We start from the raw sequence: 14,173 nt of genomic DNA on the forward strand, positions 1-14,173 counted from the left end.
TTTCAAAATCAAATAACATCAATAGTTTGAGTGTCATGCACATAGGTAGCCATCCCTACCTCCCAACAATAAAGTGACTCATGCGAGGCAACGTTGGTCTCAGAGTCAAAATATTTATCCCTCTTGTTGCAAATCCTATGGTGGATGAACTGGCACATGTCATTTTGTATGACAGCAATATGCCTATCATTGAGTGCTCCACTGGTTGGATCTACGGGCCGCTGCAATGAAACAACAACAAAAAGAGCTATAACATTACAGTCACAATAGAGAACAATATAATCAATAGCCATTGTTCAATTAAAAATGGTTGCATACTTGTCTTGGTTCATCATGTACCTCACTCCAACCCAACAAACTCACAAACATATTGCCCACAACGATCAGTACCACTAGGTTGCTTGTGGCATTTCGTAAAGTAATGCATGTAATTCATTATCATACTTGTTCCTCTGATCATAAATATTGAAGACGAATAGTTAGAAATGTTGTCATATACCTGTCCGTTATTTCATTTGGGTGCAAGGCACAACACATGATATTTGGTTTGGTGTATTTGGACCCAGCTTGCTCAATCCATAGAGGGGGGGCTAGTTAGGACATATTTCATGCACAAAAGTGGAAAATAAATTAAAATGGACTGAAAGCCCCCTCCCAATTGGAAAAAATGTATCAGTCTGTATAAAGGCTGGCTTTTTAAAAATGTGCAATGTTTGGAGCAGTCATCAACGCCTATCAATTTCTCTCTCTCCTAGATCCATTCCCCTTCCCTCATTCATCATCTCTTCCATCACATTGAAATGTTGCGCACTTAGGCCAAGGCCTTTTAAATCCCCAAGTAAGATCATGACTCAACTAGGCCTGTTAGACCGGTCTCTTTCATCAACACTGTACCACTCCTTTAGACTAGCTCATTTACCTGCTATCATTACTTTAGATTATGCTCTACCTTGTTTGAAATAGACAGCTCTTTACTAGGCCTTGTTGCGGAACTATTTGCTCATTTTTACGTAATGAATGCCGTAGCTTCAAAAATTCAATGATTTGTTGATGCATGCTCACTCTTTTTATGTGGGTAGACCTAGTATGCACAATAGTATTTGGTGTATGCTACTTCCCTTTCATCATTAAAAAAGGTTATCCTATACTTGTTATGATTGGAATGCTTAAATTTATATATGTTGGTCCCAACCTATCTTAGTAAGGCAGGCCGTATGTGAAAAATTCTTTTCACAGGCTAGCCTACTTTACATAGCTGCCTGAGTAAATGGTTTATTACATGCGGTTGGACCGGCCGCGTGTGCAAATATCCATTTTATAGACGCTCACAGGCGGTCTTGTTGGCCAACATGTGAAAACCACCTTTTGCTGCCTATGGAAATGGAATATGTAGTAGTGACTAAGCTCTACAATTCATGAGCCCAATATTCAAATGCATAGAAGCCCAACAATCAATTGCCACAAACTGTCTTCATCAAAATTTATAGCGTCACAGCTCTTGCATCCATGTAGGACAACCCGTCATCTTTTTAGAACCGCTTGTTGCCCTAGTCCACCAATATAATGCTGAACTTCATGCCCTACCTCTAAGACAACAATATGAGAAGATTGCACATACCAGCTATATCTTCAAAATAACATTTTACATATTACACCGTTATTTTTCACCTCATGATAAGCATGAGAGAGGGAATATGTGGACATGATCTAAGTCATTAATAACGACCCACCATTAAAGTTTGAGAATGCAAATCTCAGTTTAATTTGAAATGAAAATTCAGCCATGAGTGGCATGTATTAATAGTATTGAATTTTTTGTATCACTTTCCTCAATTTGACGTTGGTGTCCACTAATTTTAGGAGTACACACATGTTTGTGTTCAATGGGTTCAATTAACTCTCATCATTCATTCTTATAAAATTGAATGTCTAGAAAATCTAACATTCAATGGATTATCCGTAAAGTTGTGTCAGGATCCTGATACATGGGCGTCTGATAATCCCTCCATTGTGCTCCAGCAGATACCATGCTCATATGGTAAGTCTTAATTTTCTAGTTTAAGTACCTAACCTTTAATTTCCATATTCTAAATGTTCATATAGTTGTGTCAAATTACTAACATTTGTAATGATGGCCTAACTTAATCTGTCATATTTTTAGTGGATTTCCAAAGGTGTTCTAGGAAGTCGTGTCAAATTACTGACATTGCAACAATGATGGATCAACTTAATTAGATTATATTATATTTTTTTATGGATTCTAAAAGGTGTTCTCTAGCAAGTATAGCCACATGCCATATTTAAAAATAAAATACTACTTTCGTTTATATTTTTAAAACTTAATTATCTGTCTTATTTAAAGTTTATTTCCCCAGATTATTTAATCTGCAGTGCTTTTCTCATACAGTTTGAAATTAATTAAGGTACTTATGGCTAAAATCCGAAACTCTGCGCACAATCAATCATGTGATAATTCCTTGTTTGTAAAGTTTGTGCATATAGATGCATGTTGTGTTCATAAAAACTATATATAGACTTCATAAATCTATCTACGATGAATTTTAAGGAGATCATGTCTACAGTTAAATTGACAATGTTATATATAGGACGGCGCTATGTAGCGCTAGAAGCTACATAGCATGACTCAGGATAATTCCCACGACCGGTTTTCCCCCGTTCCCCCTTCATTCCTGGCCCCATGGCTCGTCTCAGTAAAAAAAATATTCCCACAATTGTTTTTTCAGTTCCAATAGTGGACCGTGTTTTTATCCAGACACTCGTGGTGTGACTCCTCCCTTACAGAGATGTGAGATTGACGAGTGGGCTTAACCTTTAGAATGTTAATTAAGAAGTTAATGAAATAAATTAAAAGTGAGAGATATACTTAACACGTTAACAGGGCCCATCCATTACAGAAACCTAATTAAAATCTTTAACGAATATTTTTCTCTCCATTTCATGAAAGCAGTTGCCCATGGGAAAACTTGTCTTTAATAAATATTATATCTCCATTTCTTTCTTATATAATAAATATGCCACAAGTGACCAGCAACCAATTATCAATTTTTTGCAGCACACTCCAGCAGAAATGCATTCTTGCGGTACCCTCCAACAAGGAGCACAAACATTAGGTGTCCTATAGCAAAATTTGCCTTTAGATGTAATGTGGGAATTTCTAGTTTTTCTGATTAATGAGAGAATTTATATCTTGTTTATGTTTTAGATTAATATGTATGGATTCTAGTAGACCTTTCCATCTGTATATATAAAGATGCAGCCCAAGTTTTACAGTTCTGTCAAAAAGATCTATACTACTGGACCATTTTTTATGGTGTGATCTCTATAGTACCTAACCTTAACCAAATGAATGCTTACTATAGGGTGAAAAGATTAGATTGGTACACAATATGTATAATATGTCTGTAGCCTTTTTTACCCAATACAAATTTTCAACAATAACTATATATGACTAATGAAAATGGTAAGAATAAAAAAAGAGACTAGGACAAACTGTTGCAAATGTTCTATCAATATTACGAAATATTATTATCTTAATACCCAAAAAACATTAAATAGATAAACTTTAATTTAGGGACAACAATGCAAAAATTAGAAGGAAAATTCCTTTTTTTTTCATGTCTACCCCTCCATGTTAGGATTCTTCACAACACAAACCTTGTGGTCCCACCCCAATTAAACTCACATTCTCCAACACAAGCCCCCTATCTTTTTACTAGGAAACAAACCCCAAAAAGCTATCTAACAATCCAAATAAGGACACAAATAAACATGCTTGCAAGCAACATTCACACACCTTTAATTTCAGCCTCAATAAGCATCCACAGTTTTCCTAGTCAGCATGGTTGTTCACATCTGGTCATAGTTATCTCTAGCCCCCATAAAAGACCAAATAGGAAGTGAGGTAGAGTGAAATTAACCGGTTGAATGAGCTTCCAAGAATGGAAAAGCACAGAACTGAACAAAACATGGCATTGGGATTCTCATCCCATCAACACAAACCTCAATGCTATCTCACCAGCCATATCTTGGAGATAGAGGGAGTGTGTGAGGGCCAGAAACTTGCAAAGGGAGAAAGTGAGGTTGAATCTCCCTCACGTCACTCACAGTTGCCCATCCATCTGATAAAGGGGTGTCCCCTGGGCTCTATAAATATTGTCCCTCTTTGCCTCCATCAACATCACTGCAGTGCCTTTGAGCTTTCGTTCTCTAGAGTGTCTAGGGTGAATCTTGAGCGAGTGAGCGAGCGATCTCTGTGTTGTGTAGTTTGTGATCTAGGGTGATGGCTAACACCGGACTTAGCATCCCCATGGTGAATGGTGCCACAATCAACCTCCTCCCTGGTTTCCGGTTCCGTCCAACTGACGATGAGCTAGTCATCAAATACCTCTACCCCCGTGCTTTTCATGTGCCACTGCCCTGTGCGATCATCACCGATGTTGACATCCATCAGCACAACCCCTGGGACATCGTCCCAGGTTAATTTTGATATGCACTTCTTTGCTTCTATGAAAATTATTACCACATCCGTCTGCATATATCTCTGATTTGACTGATTAATTGCATGTGTGTCCTGACGATATTTATTCTCTTGTTTTGTTTGTCATTTTTTTCGTTTGTTCGTTGGCAACGATCTGATGATGAAGTGGCAGAGAGGGAGAAAGGGAAGCACTTCTTCACAAGAAAGGAGGTCAAGTACCCTGGTAGCCGCCGTAGCAACCGTGTTGCTGGTAATGGCTTCTGGAGAGCAGCAGGCTCGGAGGTGCCCATCTATTACAAACCAGAAGGTGCTGCTGACGACATGCTAGTTGGGATGAGGCGGACTCTAGTGTTCCACTACGGAAAGTCACGATCTGCAGAGCGCACTGAATGGGCCATGCATGAGTTTCAGCTTGCTGGTGCTGGTCTCCTTCCTCACCCTATGATGAGGCGTGCAACCAGCAATGGTTCAGAGCCACCCTGTGGCTGCCTTGAAGCGACAATCGCTAAGGTGAGATGCTACCTCCAAAAATTTTACTGTTCCATTTATCATGATTCCATCTAAATGCCTGTTGAATTAAATTGCTCAATTATTTGCATAGGTTGGATTATGAGTTTTAGCTTTAGGGAATGGGGAAAATATGATGATTTAGTATACGTGATGATATACTATAACTCTTGTGTTGATTTATTAAATAAGGGAAGGGTAGTTGTTTTCGATCTTAGGACTAAGGGTACGTGACGCTTGATATAGGGTTCATTTATTGTTGCCATGCAAGATGCGCAGGATCTAGAAGTGATTCAAATTTTGTCGTGACAAGGAATCTAGAGGTGGTGGGCCTGCTGATTTGAATTTGTCATAGCCTCACATGGTTTTCCTTATGTATTACTAGGATGTAATGATGATTAATTGATTTTGCCGTGAAGCGAGATCTAGCGGTTACAAGATCTACTAGTGATTCAAATATATTGAGAAAAAAAGGGGTTTGCTGTCTACTTGCATTTTCAGTAGGGAACCTCTTTATTGAACACCACATGTCATGATACACTTGATACTGGGATATTTGGATTTGTACATCTGGTTTTAATTTGATCATTGCCACAAGATTTATATAAGTGACATGTCAACAGTTTACTTCTCAAATTAGTTGCAACATTCAAACTGGACATGAAGTTATCACACATCTTTCTAATTCAGTCACCATATGATTTGTCACAGTAAGAGGCTTATAAACTAGTTTACTATAATGGTCAATTCATCTATTCTCTTTGTTGTATATGTTGTATATACCATGGTTGCACCTTAAGTAGATCCACTAACAGACAAAATGGTGTCTATTTTACAGAAAAGTGATGGTCTCTCTGCAACTCTTCGTGCCAAGCGTGATTCTGCCCCTCTTATGAGAATCATGGTAGAACCCGATAGCTCATGGGTGATCTGCTGCATCTACAAGAAAAGGCAGCGTGCCCCGCCTGTTGTTATCCCTCCTGTCATTGGCGATGTAGGGGAAGCTATCATCCCTCATGCTATTGGCGATGCAAGGGAAGGCCAACTTCACTTCATTGACTTCCTGGGGCAGCCAGCTCGCAATGATCCATCCTCGCCCCATAGCTGCACCATTGACCCCTCCTCTTTGGAGGAAGGGAGTGATGAGTCTGCCGGTGATGGTGAAGATAAGGATGGTGATGGCATGAATGAAGCAAATTGATCGAGTGTGAAGGAAGTGAACTGAGTCTCAAGAATAAAAACTGCAAGTATGGCGCTCCATTCCATGGAAGACCTGCATGCATCCTATATATGTGCTTTTATGTTCAAGTTGGAGAACTATGTGTGTTGTCTTTAAGTTGGAGTACTCTAAGCTATTCGATCTGGAGATTATGCTGTTTTTAATAAAAGTTTGAAGTGTATCTGTCCTGTTTAATTAGTTTCAAGAAAGCCAAGCGTGTTTGGGTTCTAGGATGAACAAAGTCGTCCAAGATGCAAGAAGTTCTAGAGAGGTAGCTACATTTCTGGAAATTGTTGCATCTTCCTTTCTTCAATATATATATATTGTCCTATTTCATAATGTCATTCTAGCCAGCTATCTATATTCTATATATCCATTTCCGTTGCCATACTTTATTCACTATGTTGCATCGAGTGAGCTGCATTGCTCTGTACTACATGTTACTTGATATGTGTTGTTCATAAACACACACATTAATAATGATCAGATTGTGAAAAATCAATTCTACGGTTCTTGAGGAGGTACCATGAGATACCAAAAATTTAGTGTAAAATTTGGTATCTCATGGTACCTCATAGTATCTATGTACCAAGAGGTACCAAATTTACAATAGAAAAAGTGGTACCTCATGGTACCTCCTTAAGGACCGTAAAATTGCTCATTGTGAAATGCATGTCCAGAATTCACTTACCAAGTGTTGGGAAACAAATTCACTTACCACGTATCTGGGCTTGAGGTGATAGTTGGACATGGGAGGTAACAGAGTTGTCATCCATATCATGTATTTATTTATAGTGAAGCAAGCATTGATTCATGCTGTGCATATTAGTCGCAGTGAGAGCATTTTCTATATATTTTGTGGCCTATCTGAATTAGGAGTAATATATATTAAGTTGGAACACCTATGTGTTATACCGAATTTGAATGATATATCAATATAGATGAACGAATAATAATAAAAATTAATGACAAGTGTGAATTTTGTGGCATAGCTTCAGCGTTAAGTCCCTAAATTTAAAGGTAAGTTAGTGTACTAGTACCGTCACTTCTTAAGGTGCTCCAAGTTTTTCTCTGACCGTACATTAGACTAAGGTCCAACTGTGGACACAGTCTCTTACATTCCAAAAGTAATAAGGACAGGGATAATATTCATTATTAGGAACACAATTAATAAGGTAAGTGGAGTAATTTATAAAATGATATTAAATATTTATGCTGTACTAATTTACAAATACACCATGGTAATTATATTTTTACCCTGAATGCAAATTTTTAATGGCATTTCAATCACGATCAAATGGAAAATGCAAAATTTCAAATCTGATATGAGAATACAAAAATATATAGACATTGCGAAAAACTAATGTGCAACTCTTAATTTAAATATAGAGTGAAAAGTTTGCGATGTGCTGTTGTTTGAAATATATTTACGTGTGATTTCACACATTAAATTTAAGCATTAATGGGCATCCAGATCTTCATATCAATATAGCTAGGCTACCAAAGTTATAGTCCTTAATTTCCTGCGTGCATGATTAAGGTTGGGAAGGGTAAATAATAGGTGCTAATATTTCCTTATTCTGTTGTGATATATCAATTGAAAGGAGCAAATATTTTTTTATTGGAAAATGTATACAATAACCAAGTGCTAGACCAATTGTAAGTTGGAGTACGGTAAAACTGCTCTGAACCCAATGGTTAGTGGCTTGGTGCAGCTAGTGGTGGTAGCAGAGGTTAAATGCTTGGAAAGGTTGATGGCTTGGTTGAAGATGGAGTTGGCCGCTGATCCAGGTGAACAGCACAGCAGTGACCAACCCTAGATGAGGGAAAGATGGATGTTCGTCGGGCACTAGGTGAGGTTTGGAGAGGCGGTGATAGCGGCACCAGCCAGGCTGAGTAAGGATGCGACACATTTATGACAGCCCCACTAGGAGGAGAGGTGCCAGCAAAGCTGGTTGATCAATTTGATGAAGCTGCACACATGCACTTTTGAAGGAGAGTTAGGGCCTTAGGGGTGCCTACATGCGCAGTTGGATCTTGACGTCACTAGACCACCGGCTTCCACTAGCCGCTTCACGGTGCACAAACCATGTTGCCTAGCATCCTGCCACCACACACTCATGGTCTGGAGCACTGCAATTGTTGGTACCTGGCGGCTACTGCTTGAAACCCAAGGTCACACTATCCAATGCATGCACTCACATCCGCTTCCCTCTGCCACCTAGGCATACTTTACAGTCAACGCCCTACTAGGCTCACCACCACGCATCTCCTTAATATAATGTGGAACAATGGAAAAGATGAATAAACTAACATACATTGTTTGAGGACATGGATGCCGCCGTCTCCTCCTCTGCTTCTTTTGGTGCCGTTGTAGATGTGCATGTCCTGAATGTGAGTATACCTACTTGATACCATAGGTGAAACTGGCGATAAACGAGCGGATGATGCCATAGGTGCCACTCGCACTGCCCTAGAACCACACTATGGGTCCTCTCTAGCATTTGCTTAGGATCAGTGGTGGTATGGTTTATGAAGGAGTTTGAGGAAGTGGAGAGTTCTTCGCCTGTCCACAGGCTGAGCTCTCCTTATTTTATTGCACTCATAGACTTGGGGTGATCCCAATCAGGACATTATGCTGCTCCCGATCATGGTGAACCAACAAGCATGATAGAAAAGGATGGACAGGCCCCTTGTGACTTGGTCTTGGTTGTTAATCAAGAGGATCAACCAACAAGAAAAACAATATCCTACATAACGTAGGCATGGCATCAAGGAGACAGCAACCCTGGCCCCATCGATCTTCACGATGGCCACAGCATGCTGTGGAGGAAGCACCGGGAAGGAGGGAGAGCAAGGAGGTGGTGCTCGATTAAAGGTTAAAAAGGATGGAGGAGAGTGACAGATCTAGTCAGTTAGGGCTTCTATAAGTTTTTATACTCCTCAGTTTATAGGTATATAGATGTATATGTATTTTTCCTTCTTAGTGAAATGAAGTGCAACTCTCATGCGTTTTCTAAAAAGATAATTACAGTTATAGGCTTGATTATTTAAAATTGTGGATGGTTATTTTCAATCACATGGGGGGACAAGTGCTAAAACGGTGTCACTAGTATACGGATCACTGCCCTGAACGCCGATGGCAATAAATAAATTGTAGAAGCAACAATTAAGTAACATCTATTGAGTATCAAATAGTTAACTGCATATCTTTGGGTGGCAAATAATTAATTTTATAGTTAATCCACGCAGAGATATGGTCCACTCATTATTCACAACAATTAATTTTGTTACTTTCTGTCATCTTTGTGATGGATTTAGAACTCATCATACATGCATTACTGGTAATTTGGAAAGATCTATTTGAAAATTTTGATGGTTCAAAGAATATATGCATAAACTTAGCCTTAGCCTTGCAGCGGCCGGCTCCAACTTTACGTAGATGGTGCTCTCATATAGCTCAAAATAAAATTGGGAATACAGAAAGGCATAGTCTAGCTTTTGAACTCACATTTTCCTGCACCCCCTATCTTTATTCTAGAAACTTAATAAGGCCAAAATAAAAAAAAGCTTGCCAGTTGCCAACAAGGTTCACACACTTTTAATCCCAGCCTTAGTAGGCGCCTATAGTTTTCCTAGTCAGCACTATTGTGCTCATCTCATTGCTGTTATCTTCTCCCAAATAAACACAAAAAAGAAAGCGAGAGAGAGAGAGCTTCTCAAAAGGAATTGAAAAGCACAAAACAACAGAATATATAACTGACATTGGGATTCTCACCCCCTCATCAACCCTGGCCATCTTTATTTCTTCCTCTTTTTGGACTTTGTGTGTTACTGCATGGATTCATGTGTTGCAACACCCTGGATGCTATCTCACCATCTGCAGCCTGGAGATAGAGAAAGAGGAAGTGATCGTAAAGTTGAGTCTCTGTCACGACATTCACAGTTGCACATACAGGTGGCAATAATCATGAGTTGGAAACACCCCTCTTGGGTAAATAAATAAGAGCTCCTCCCTCCCTCCACCTTCATCACAATAGCATCATTCAATCTTTAATTCATTTGAGAGTTGAGAGTGAGCGGAATATATTTGTATTCTACGATTGAGGAGAATGGCCAGCCCTGGAGTTTGCATCAACTTGGTGAATGGTACATCGACGCGCCTCCCCACCAATGCTGATCTAGTAGTCCACTACCTGCACCGTCGCGCCATTCAGGAACCGGTGCCCTGTGACTTATTCCCATACTATGCAAATACCAGAATTGCGACATCAAACGTCGCCAGTGGCGCGCCAGGTAGGGGGATTTTGGTGCTTCAGGATTTCGACGAGATGGGTTTAGGAGATGGATTCTCCGACAACAAGCTACTCGACGATTTCGGCTGAGAGGGAGATCCAACCTAACAAGATCGGAACCATCATCGTCATCGACAACTTGGTCTATCGAGATCATCCAAGCCTCAAGCTCCGCGGCGTACCAAAAGATGTCAGATCGCATGATATCGAAAGAGTACGCAACAAGGTAATTGGTAGATTTGTTTTTTAAATTGATCTACTAATTTCGTAGATACATCCGGCATGTATCTACAAAGGTACGCAATATTTTATCTGCAATTTATCGTGCCTATTCAGATCATATAACATTGTCAGATCCACCAACGTCGACATTCTCCAGCACAACCCCTGGGACATCGTCCCTGGTAAATATTTTTTTGACCCGCACAGGCTTACTCCCATTAGATATATTAATCCAAAACTTTGCCAGCATCTTCAGTTAATTTGATCAATCTGTAGTATAACCTCAATAGATAGTTTGCAGTTGTTTTGATAGTTAATTTATTGTCTGATTCTGTTTGCATGTTTTCTTTTGCTGGGTTGATGATGATGGAGCAGCGGAGGAGAAGACAAATGGGAAGTACTTCTTCATCCATGAGGAGAACGAACGCCTTGGCAACCACCACAGCAACCGTGCTGCTGGTGATGGGTTCTGGAGGCCAGCAGGCTCAGAGGTGCCGATATATCACAAACGTAGTGGTGGCGCTGATGAAGCACTGGTGGGGATGAAGCGCACCTTGGTATTCCACTACGGGAATTCTTCGTCCGCAAAGCGCACCGAATGGGTGATGCAGGAGTTCCGACTTGCTGGTGCTACCCTTATACCTTGCCCTGTGACGAGGCCAGCCACCGGTGATGGCTCCATGCTTCCCTGCCACCGCACAGGAACGACCATCGCCACGGTAAGACACTACAGATCCGAACATCACCGTGCCTATATATTGGATATAACATAGAATCGATCTACTTTTATAATCTAATTGGTTAAGTATTTACATTCAAGCATAGAACTGTGTCATTCAACTTGGGGAATATGGATATGATGAATTACAAACTTATAATTATAAGAACAATATTTTTCTATGTTGACGTTGATGGTGCAACAAGGTCTAGGATGGACCTAGCTAGTGGTGATTCAAATTTTGTTATGATGTCAGACCTACAGGTGCTGGAACCAAAAGGTGATTTGACTTTTTGGATAGCGATTCTATATATTTCAGTAAGATCTAATTACAATAAATAAGATTTTTCCATGAATCAAGATCTAATAATTAAAGGACCAATAAGAGATTCAATTTTGTCGACGTGCAGAAAGGGGTACGTTGTCGGCTTGCACTTTTATCAGTGAAACTCTTTATTGAACACTACGTGGTTATCCTAGTAGTCCCAGGATGTGTAGAGATCTAACTGTCATGGGATCTATAAGATATTCAATTTTGTCAAGACGCGAGAAGTGTTATGTCGTCGCCGTGTGTTTTTATTAGTGAAACTCTTTTTTTAACACCACAAGTGGCTATCCCCTTTGTCCCGGGTTGTTTAGAGACATAACAGTTATGGGATCAATAAGATACTTGACTTTATCGAGATGCAAAAAGAGGTATGCTGCCGGCTTGCGCTTTTATAAGTGAAACTCTTTGTTGAGCTCCATGCATGATCATTATCCCCTTAGTGTCGGGAAGGGATGTTCAGATCATGTTTTGATCCTGGTCTATACCTTTTCATGGAAAGTGACATCTCTACAGTTTATTGGTGAAACCGGATGGTAGATTGATGACACTCCTTTGCCCATATATGGAAGAAAATTGGACATAGAAGATACCAATTCCTTCTAATTCAGTCACTAGATGATTAGCACAAATCTGGAATACAACTATGTCTTTGCTATTAATAGATTTCATCTATCTCTCTTTGTTGTACATGCTATATATACCATGGTTCCTCCTTAAGCAGCATCTAGTAACATATTATATGTCGACCGTTTTTCAGGAAAACAATGGAAGTCCATCAGCTGGACAAACTCATGGCCCACTTGAGAAAACCATGGTCGAACCTGACAGTTCTTTGCGGATATGTCGCATCTACAAGAAGAGGCAACGAACACCACAGTTCATCATCCCTCCATCCATTGGCGATGCAAGGGAACTCATCCTCGCCCTTCCTACAATTGGCAATACAAGGGAAGTCGCCCTCGCCCTTCCTGCCATTGACTTCCTGGGGCAGCCATCTTTCGAGGAAGGGAGTGATGTGTCTGCCGATGTCATCACGGATGACAAGGACGGTTATGGCCATGGCATGAACTAAATAAAGGAAGCCACTCAGCTGTGTCCAGTAAAAATTGCAAGCGGAGTGTTTCCTCAGTGCGAGAAAGACCTATGACCTGTTTATGTGTTTTAATTTGAAGTTCATGCTTGGTACTATGTATTCTATTTAATTAAGTCGGAGTACTCTATGCTGTTCAAACTGGAGTCTATGTTTTTCTGTTTAAGTTGTAGACAATATATCATTTAATTTGTTTGGGGAAAGTAAAGTGTGCCTATGTTCTAGCTTCTAGGATGAGACGCATTCGCCCCAGATTCAAGATCAATGGGAGGTAGTCACCTGGTAGAGGTAACTGTTGTAACTGCCCTTCTTCAATATATCAAATTGATTGTTGGACATGGGATGTTATTATAGATTTACCGTCTGAATCACATGTAGTGATATAATAGATATAGTTAATCTTGGGCAAATCATTCGCGGTGAGAGGATTATTACATCTTTTGTGTCTGAGCTGCTGCTGTATCATTAATATTACTGATTACACTCGGAGTATGGGTTACATGTAGAGAATGAGATGACGATATATATGGAGATGGATACAAAAAATAATTGATAACAAAAGTTAATTTTTTGTATGTCTAGGCCTAGCATATTTTTTGTGTATGCGTAGGCCACAGTTTTGAACTACTTCTTGAATGGCGTCGATCTTTTACATGGAGAAAAAGGATAAAAGTGGATGGACGAAACTACCAGTGTGGCCCTCAATGGGAAGGGAGGAGGACCATGTTTGTGCGCTGTCCCGCACACAGATGAACTCATGTCAGCCACTGTTCCCAAGCCCTCTCATTCTACATCTCATGCACTCAAATCAGCCACCTTTGCTGACTTCCCTCATACTATGGTGGCTATAGGGGAGGAATGTGAGTTTATAATCAATGTTATGTAGGATTGCACAAGACCAAACAAACCTACTGGAGGGGGGGGTGAATGGTAGAGAAAACCAAAAACCCAAAATCTTTTGCGGGATAAAAGATTTACCTCAAATGGAGTAGATGACAAAGACCTGTCGCCGCTAGTCGAACCGCCCTCCTGCCATCAGTCAGACCACCGAAGCCTTGCCGGTCAGACCACCCAATCACCTGCGGTTAGAACACCGCTATCGGTTAGACCGCGTACATCTGTGGTTAGACCATCAAGACCTAGAAACACCGGTAGATGACATACTCAAAGATGTACATTGAAACTTTCGACTTTATTACATCAACTAGTGTTTACAAAGTGCACCAACAGCACCCCTCACCAAAATCTCGAACTAAACTCGAAACCTTAACTTTCTCTCAACTCGAGTCTCTCTAA

At 40.1% G+C, this 14,173-nt stretch overlaps 2 protein-coding genes across 3 annotated transcripts; both read left to right on the top strand.

Annotated features, from left to right (window-relative positions):
* The first annotated feature begins 4,218 nt into the window (after positions 1–4,218).
* Positions 4,219–6,468, top strand: LOC127755347 (NAC domain-containing protein 58-like). Of its 2 annotated transcripts, none has more exons than XM_052281003.1 (3): positions 4,219–4,496; positions 4,665–5,008; positions 5,844–6,468. In XM_052281003.1, exons 1-3 carry the CDS (start codon positions 4,301–4,303, stop codon positions 6,204–6,206), a joined length of 903 nt encoding a protein of 300 aa, XP_052136963.1. In that variant the 5' UTR covers positions 4,219–4,300; the 3' UTR covers positions 6,207–6,468. The 2 variants fall into 2 exon arrangements, with proteins under 2 accessions (XP_052136963.1, XP_052136964.1); XM_052281004.1 differs by having other exon boundaries at positions 4,671–5,008.
* Positions 6,469–10,336: 3,868 nt separating this feature from the next.
* Positions 10,337–12,859, top strand: LOC127753858 (NAC domain-containing protein 58-like). Its single transcript, XM_052279309.1, has 4 exons — positions 10,337–10,467; positions 10,880–10,923; positions 11,117–11,460; positions 12,545–12,859. The coding sequence occupies exons 1-4, from the start codon at positions 10,337–10,339 to the stop codon at positions 12,857–12,859; spliced, it is 834 nt and encodes a 277-aa protein (XP_052135269.1).
* The last annotated feature ends 1,314 nt before the right edge of the window (positions 12,860–14,173 follow it).

Source organism: Oryza glaberrima, chromosome 11 (genome assembly GCF_000147395.1).
Source record: "Oryza glaberrima chromosome 11, OglaRS2, whole genome shotgun sequence".
Classification (NCBI taxonomy): domain Eukaryota; kingdom Viridiplantae; phylum Streptophyta; class Magnoliopsida; order Poales; family Poaceae; genus Oryza; species Oryza glaberrima.

Excerpts from the sequence above, each read along its gene's own strand:
- LOC127755347 (XM_052281003.1), top strand. The coding sequence starts at position 4,301 with ATGGCTAACACCGGACTTAGCATCCCCATGGTGAATGGTGCCACAATC. Across the intron at positions 4,497-4,664 it reads CCCCTGGGACATCGTCCCAG|TGGCAGAGAGGGAGAAAGGG; the intron begins GTTAATTTTGAT and ends CTGATGATGAAG. Across the intron at positions 5,009-5,843 it reads TTGAAGCGACAATCGCTAAG|AAAAGTGATGGTCTCTCTGC; the intron begins GTGAGATGCTAC and ends TCTATTTTACAG.
- LOC127753858 (XM_052279309.1), top strand. The coding sequence starts at position 10,337 with ATGGCCAGCCCTGGAGTTTGCATCAACTTGGTGAATGGTACATCGACG. Across the intron at positions 10,468-10,879 it reads GTGCCCTGTGACTTATTCCC|CAACGTCGACATTCTCCAGC; the intron begins ATACTATGCAAA and ends TGTCAGATCCAC. Across the intron at positions 11,461-12,544 it reads CAGGAACGACCATCGCCACG|GAAAACAATGGAAGTCCATC; the intron begins GTAAGACACTAC and ends ACCGTTTTTCAG.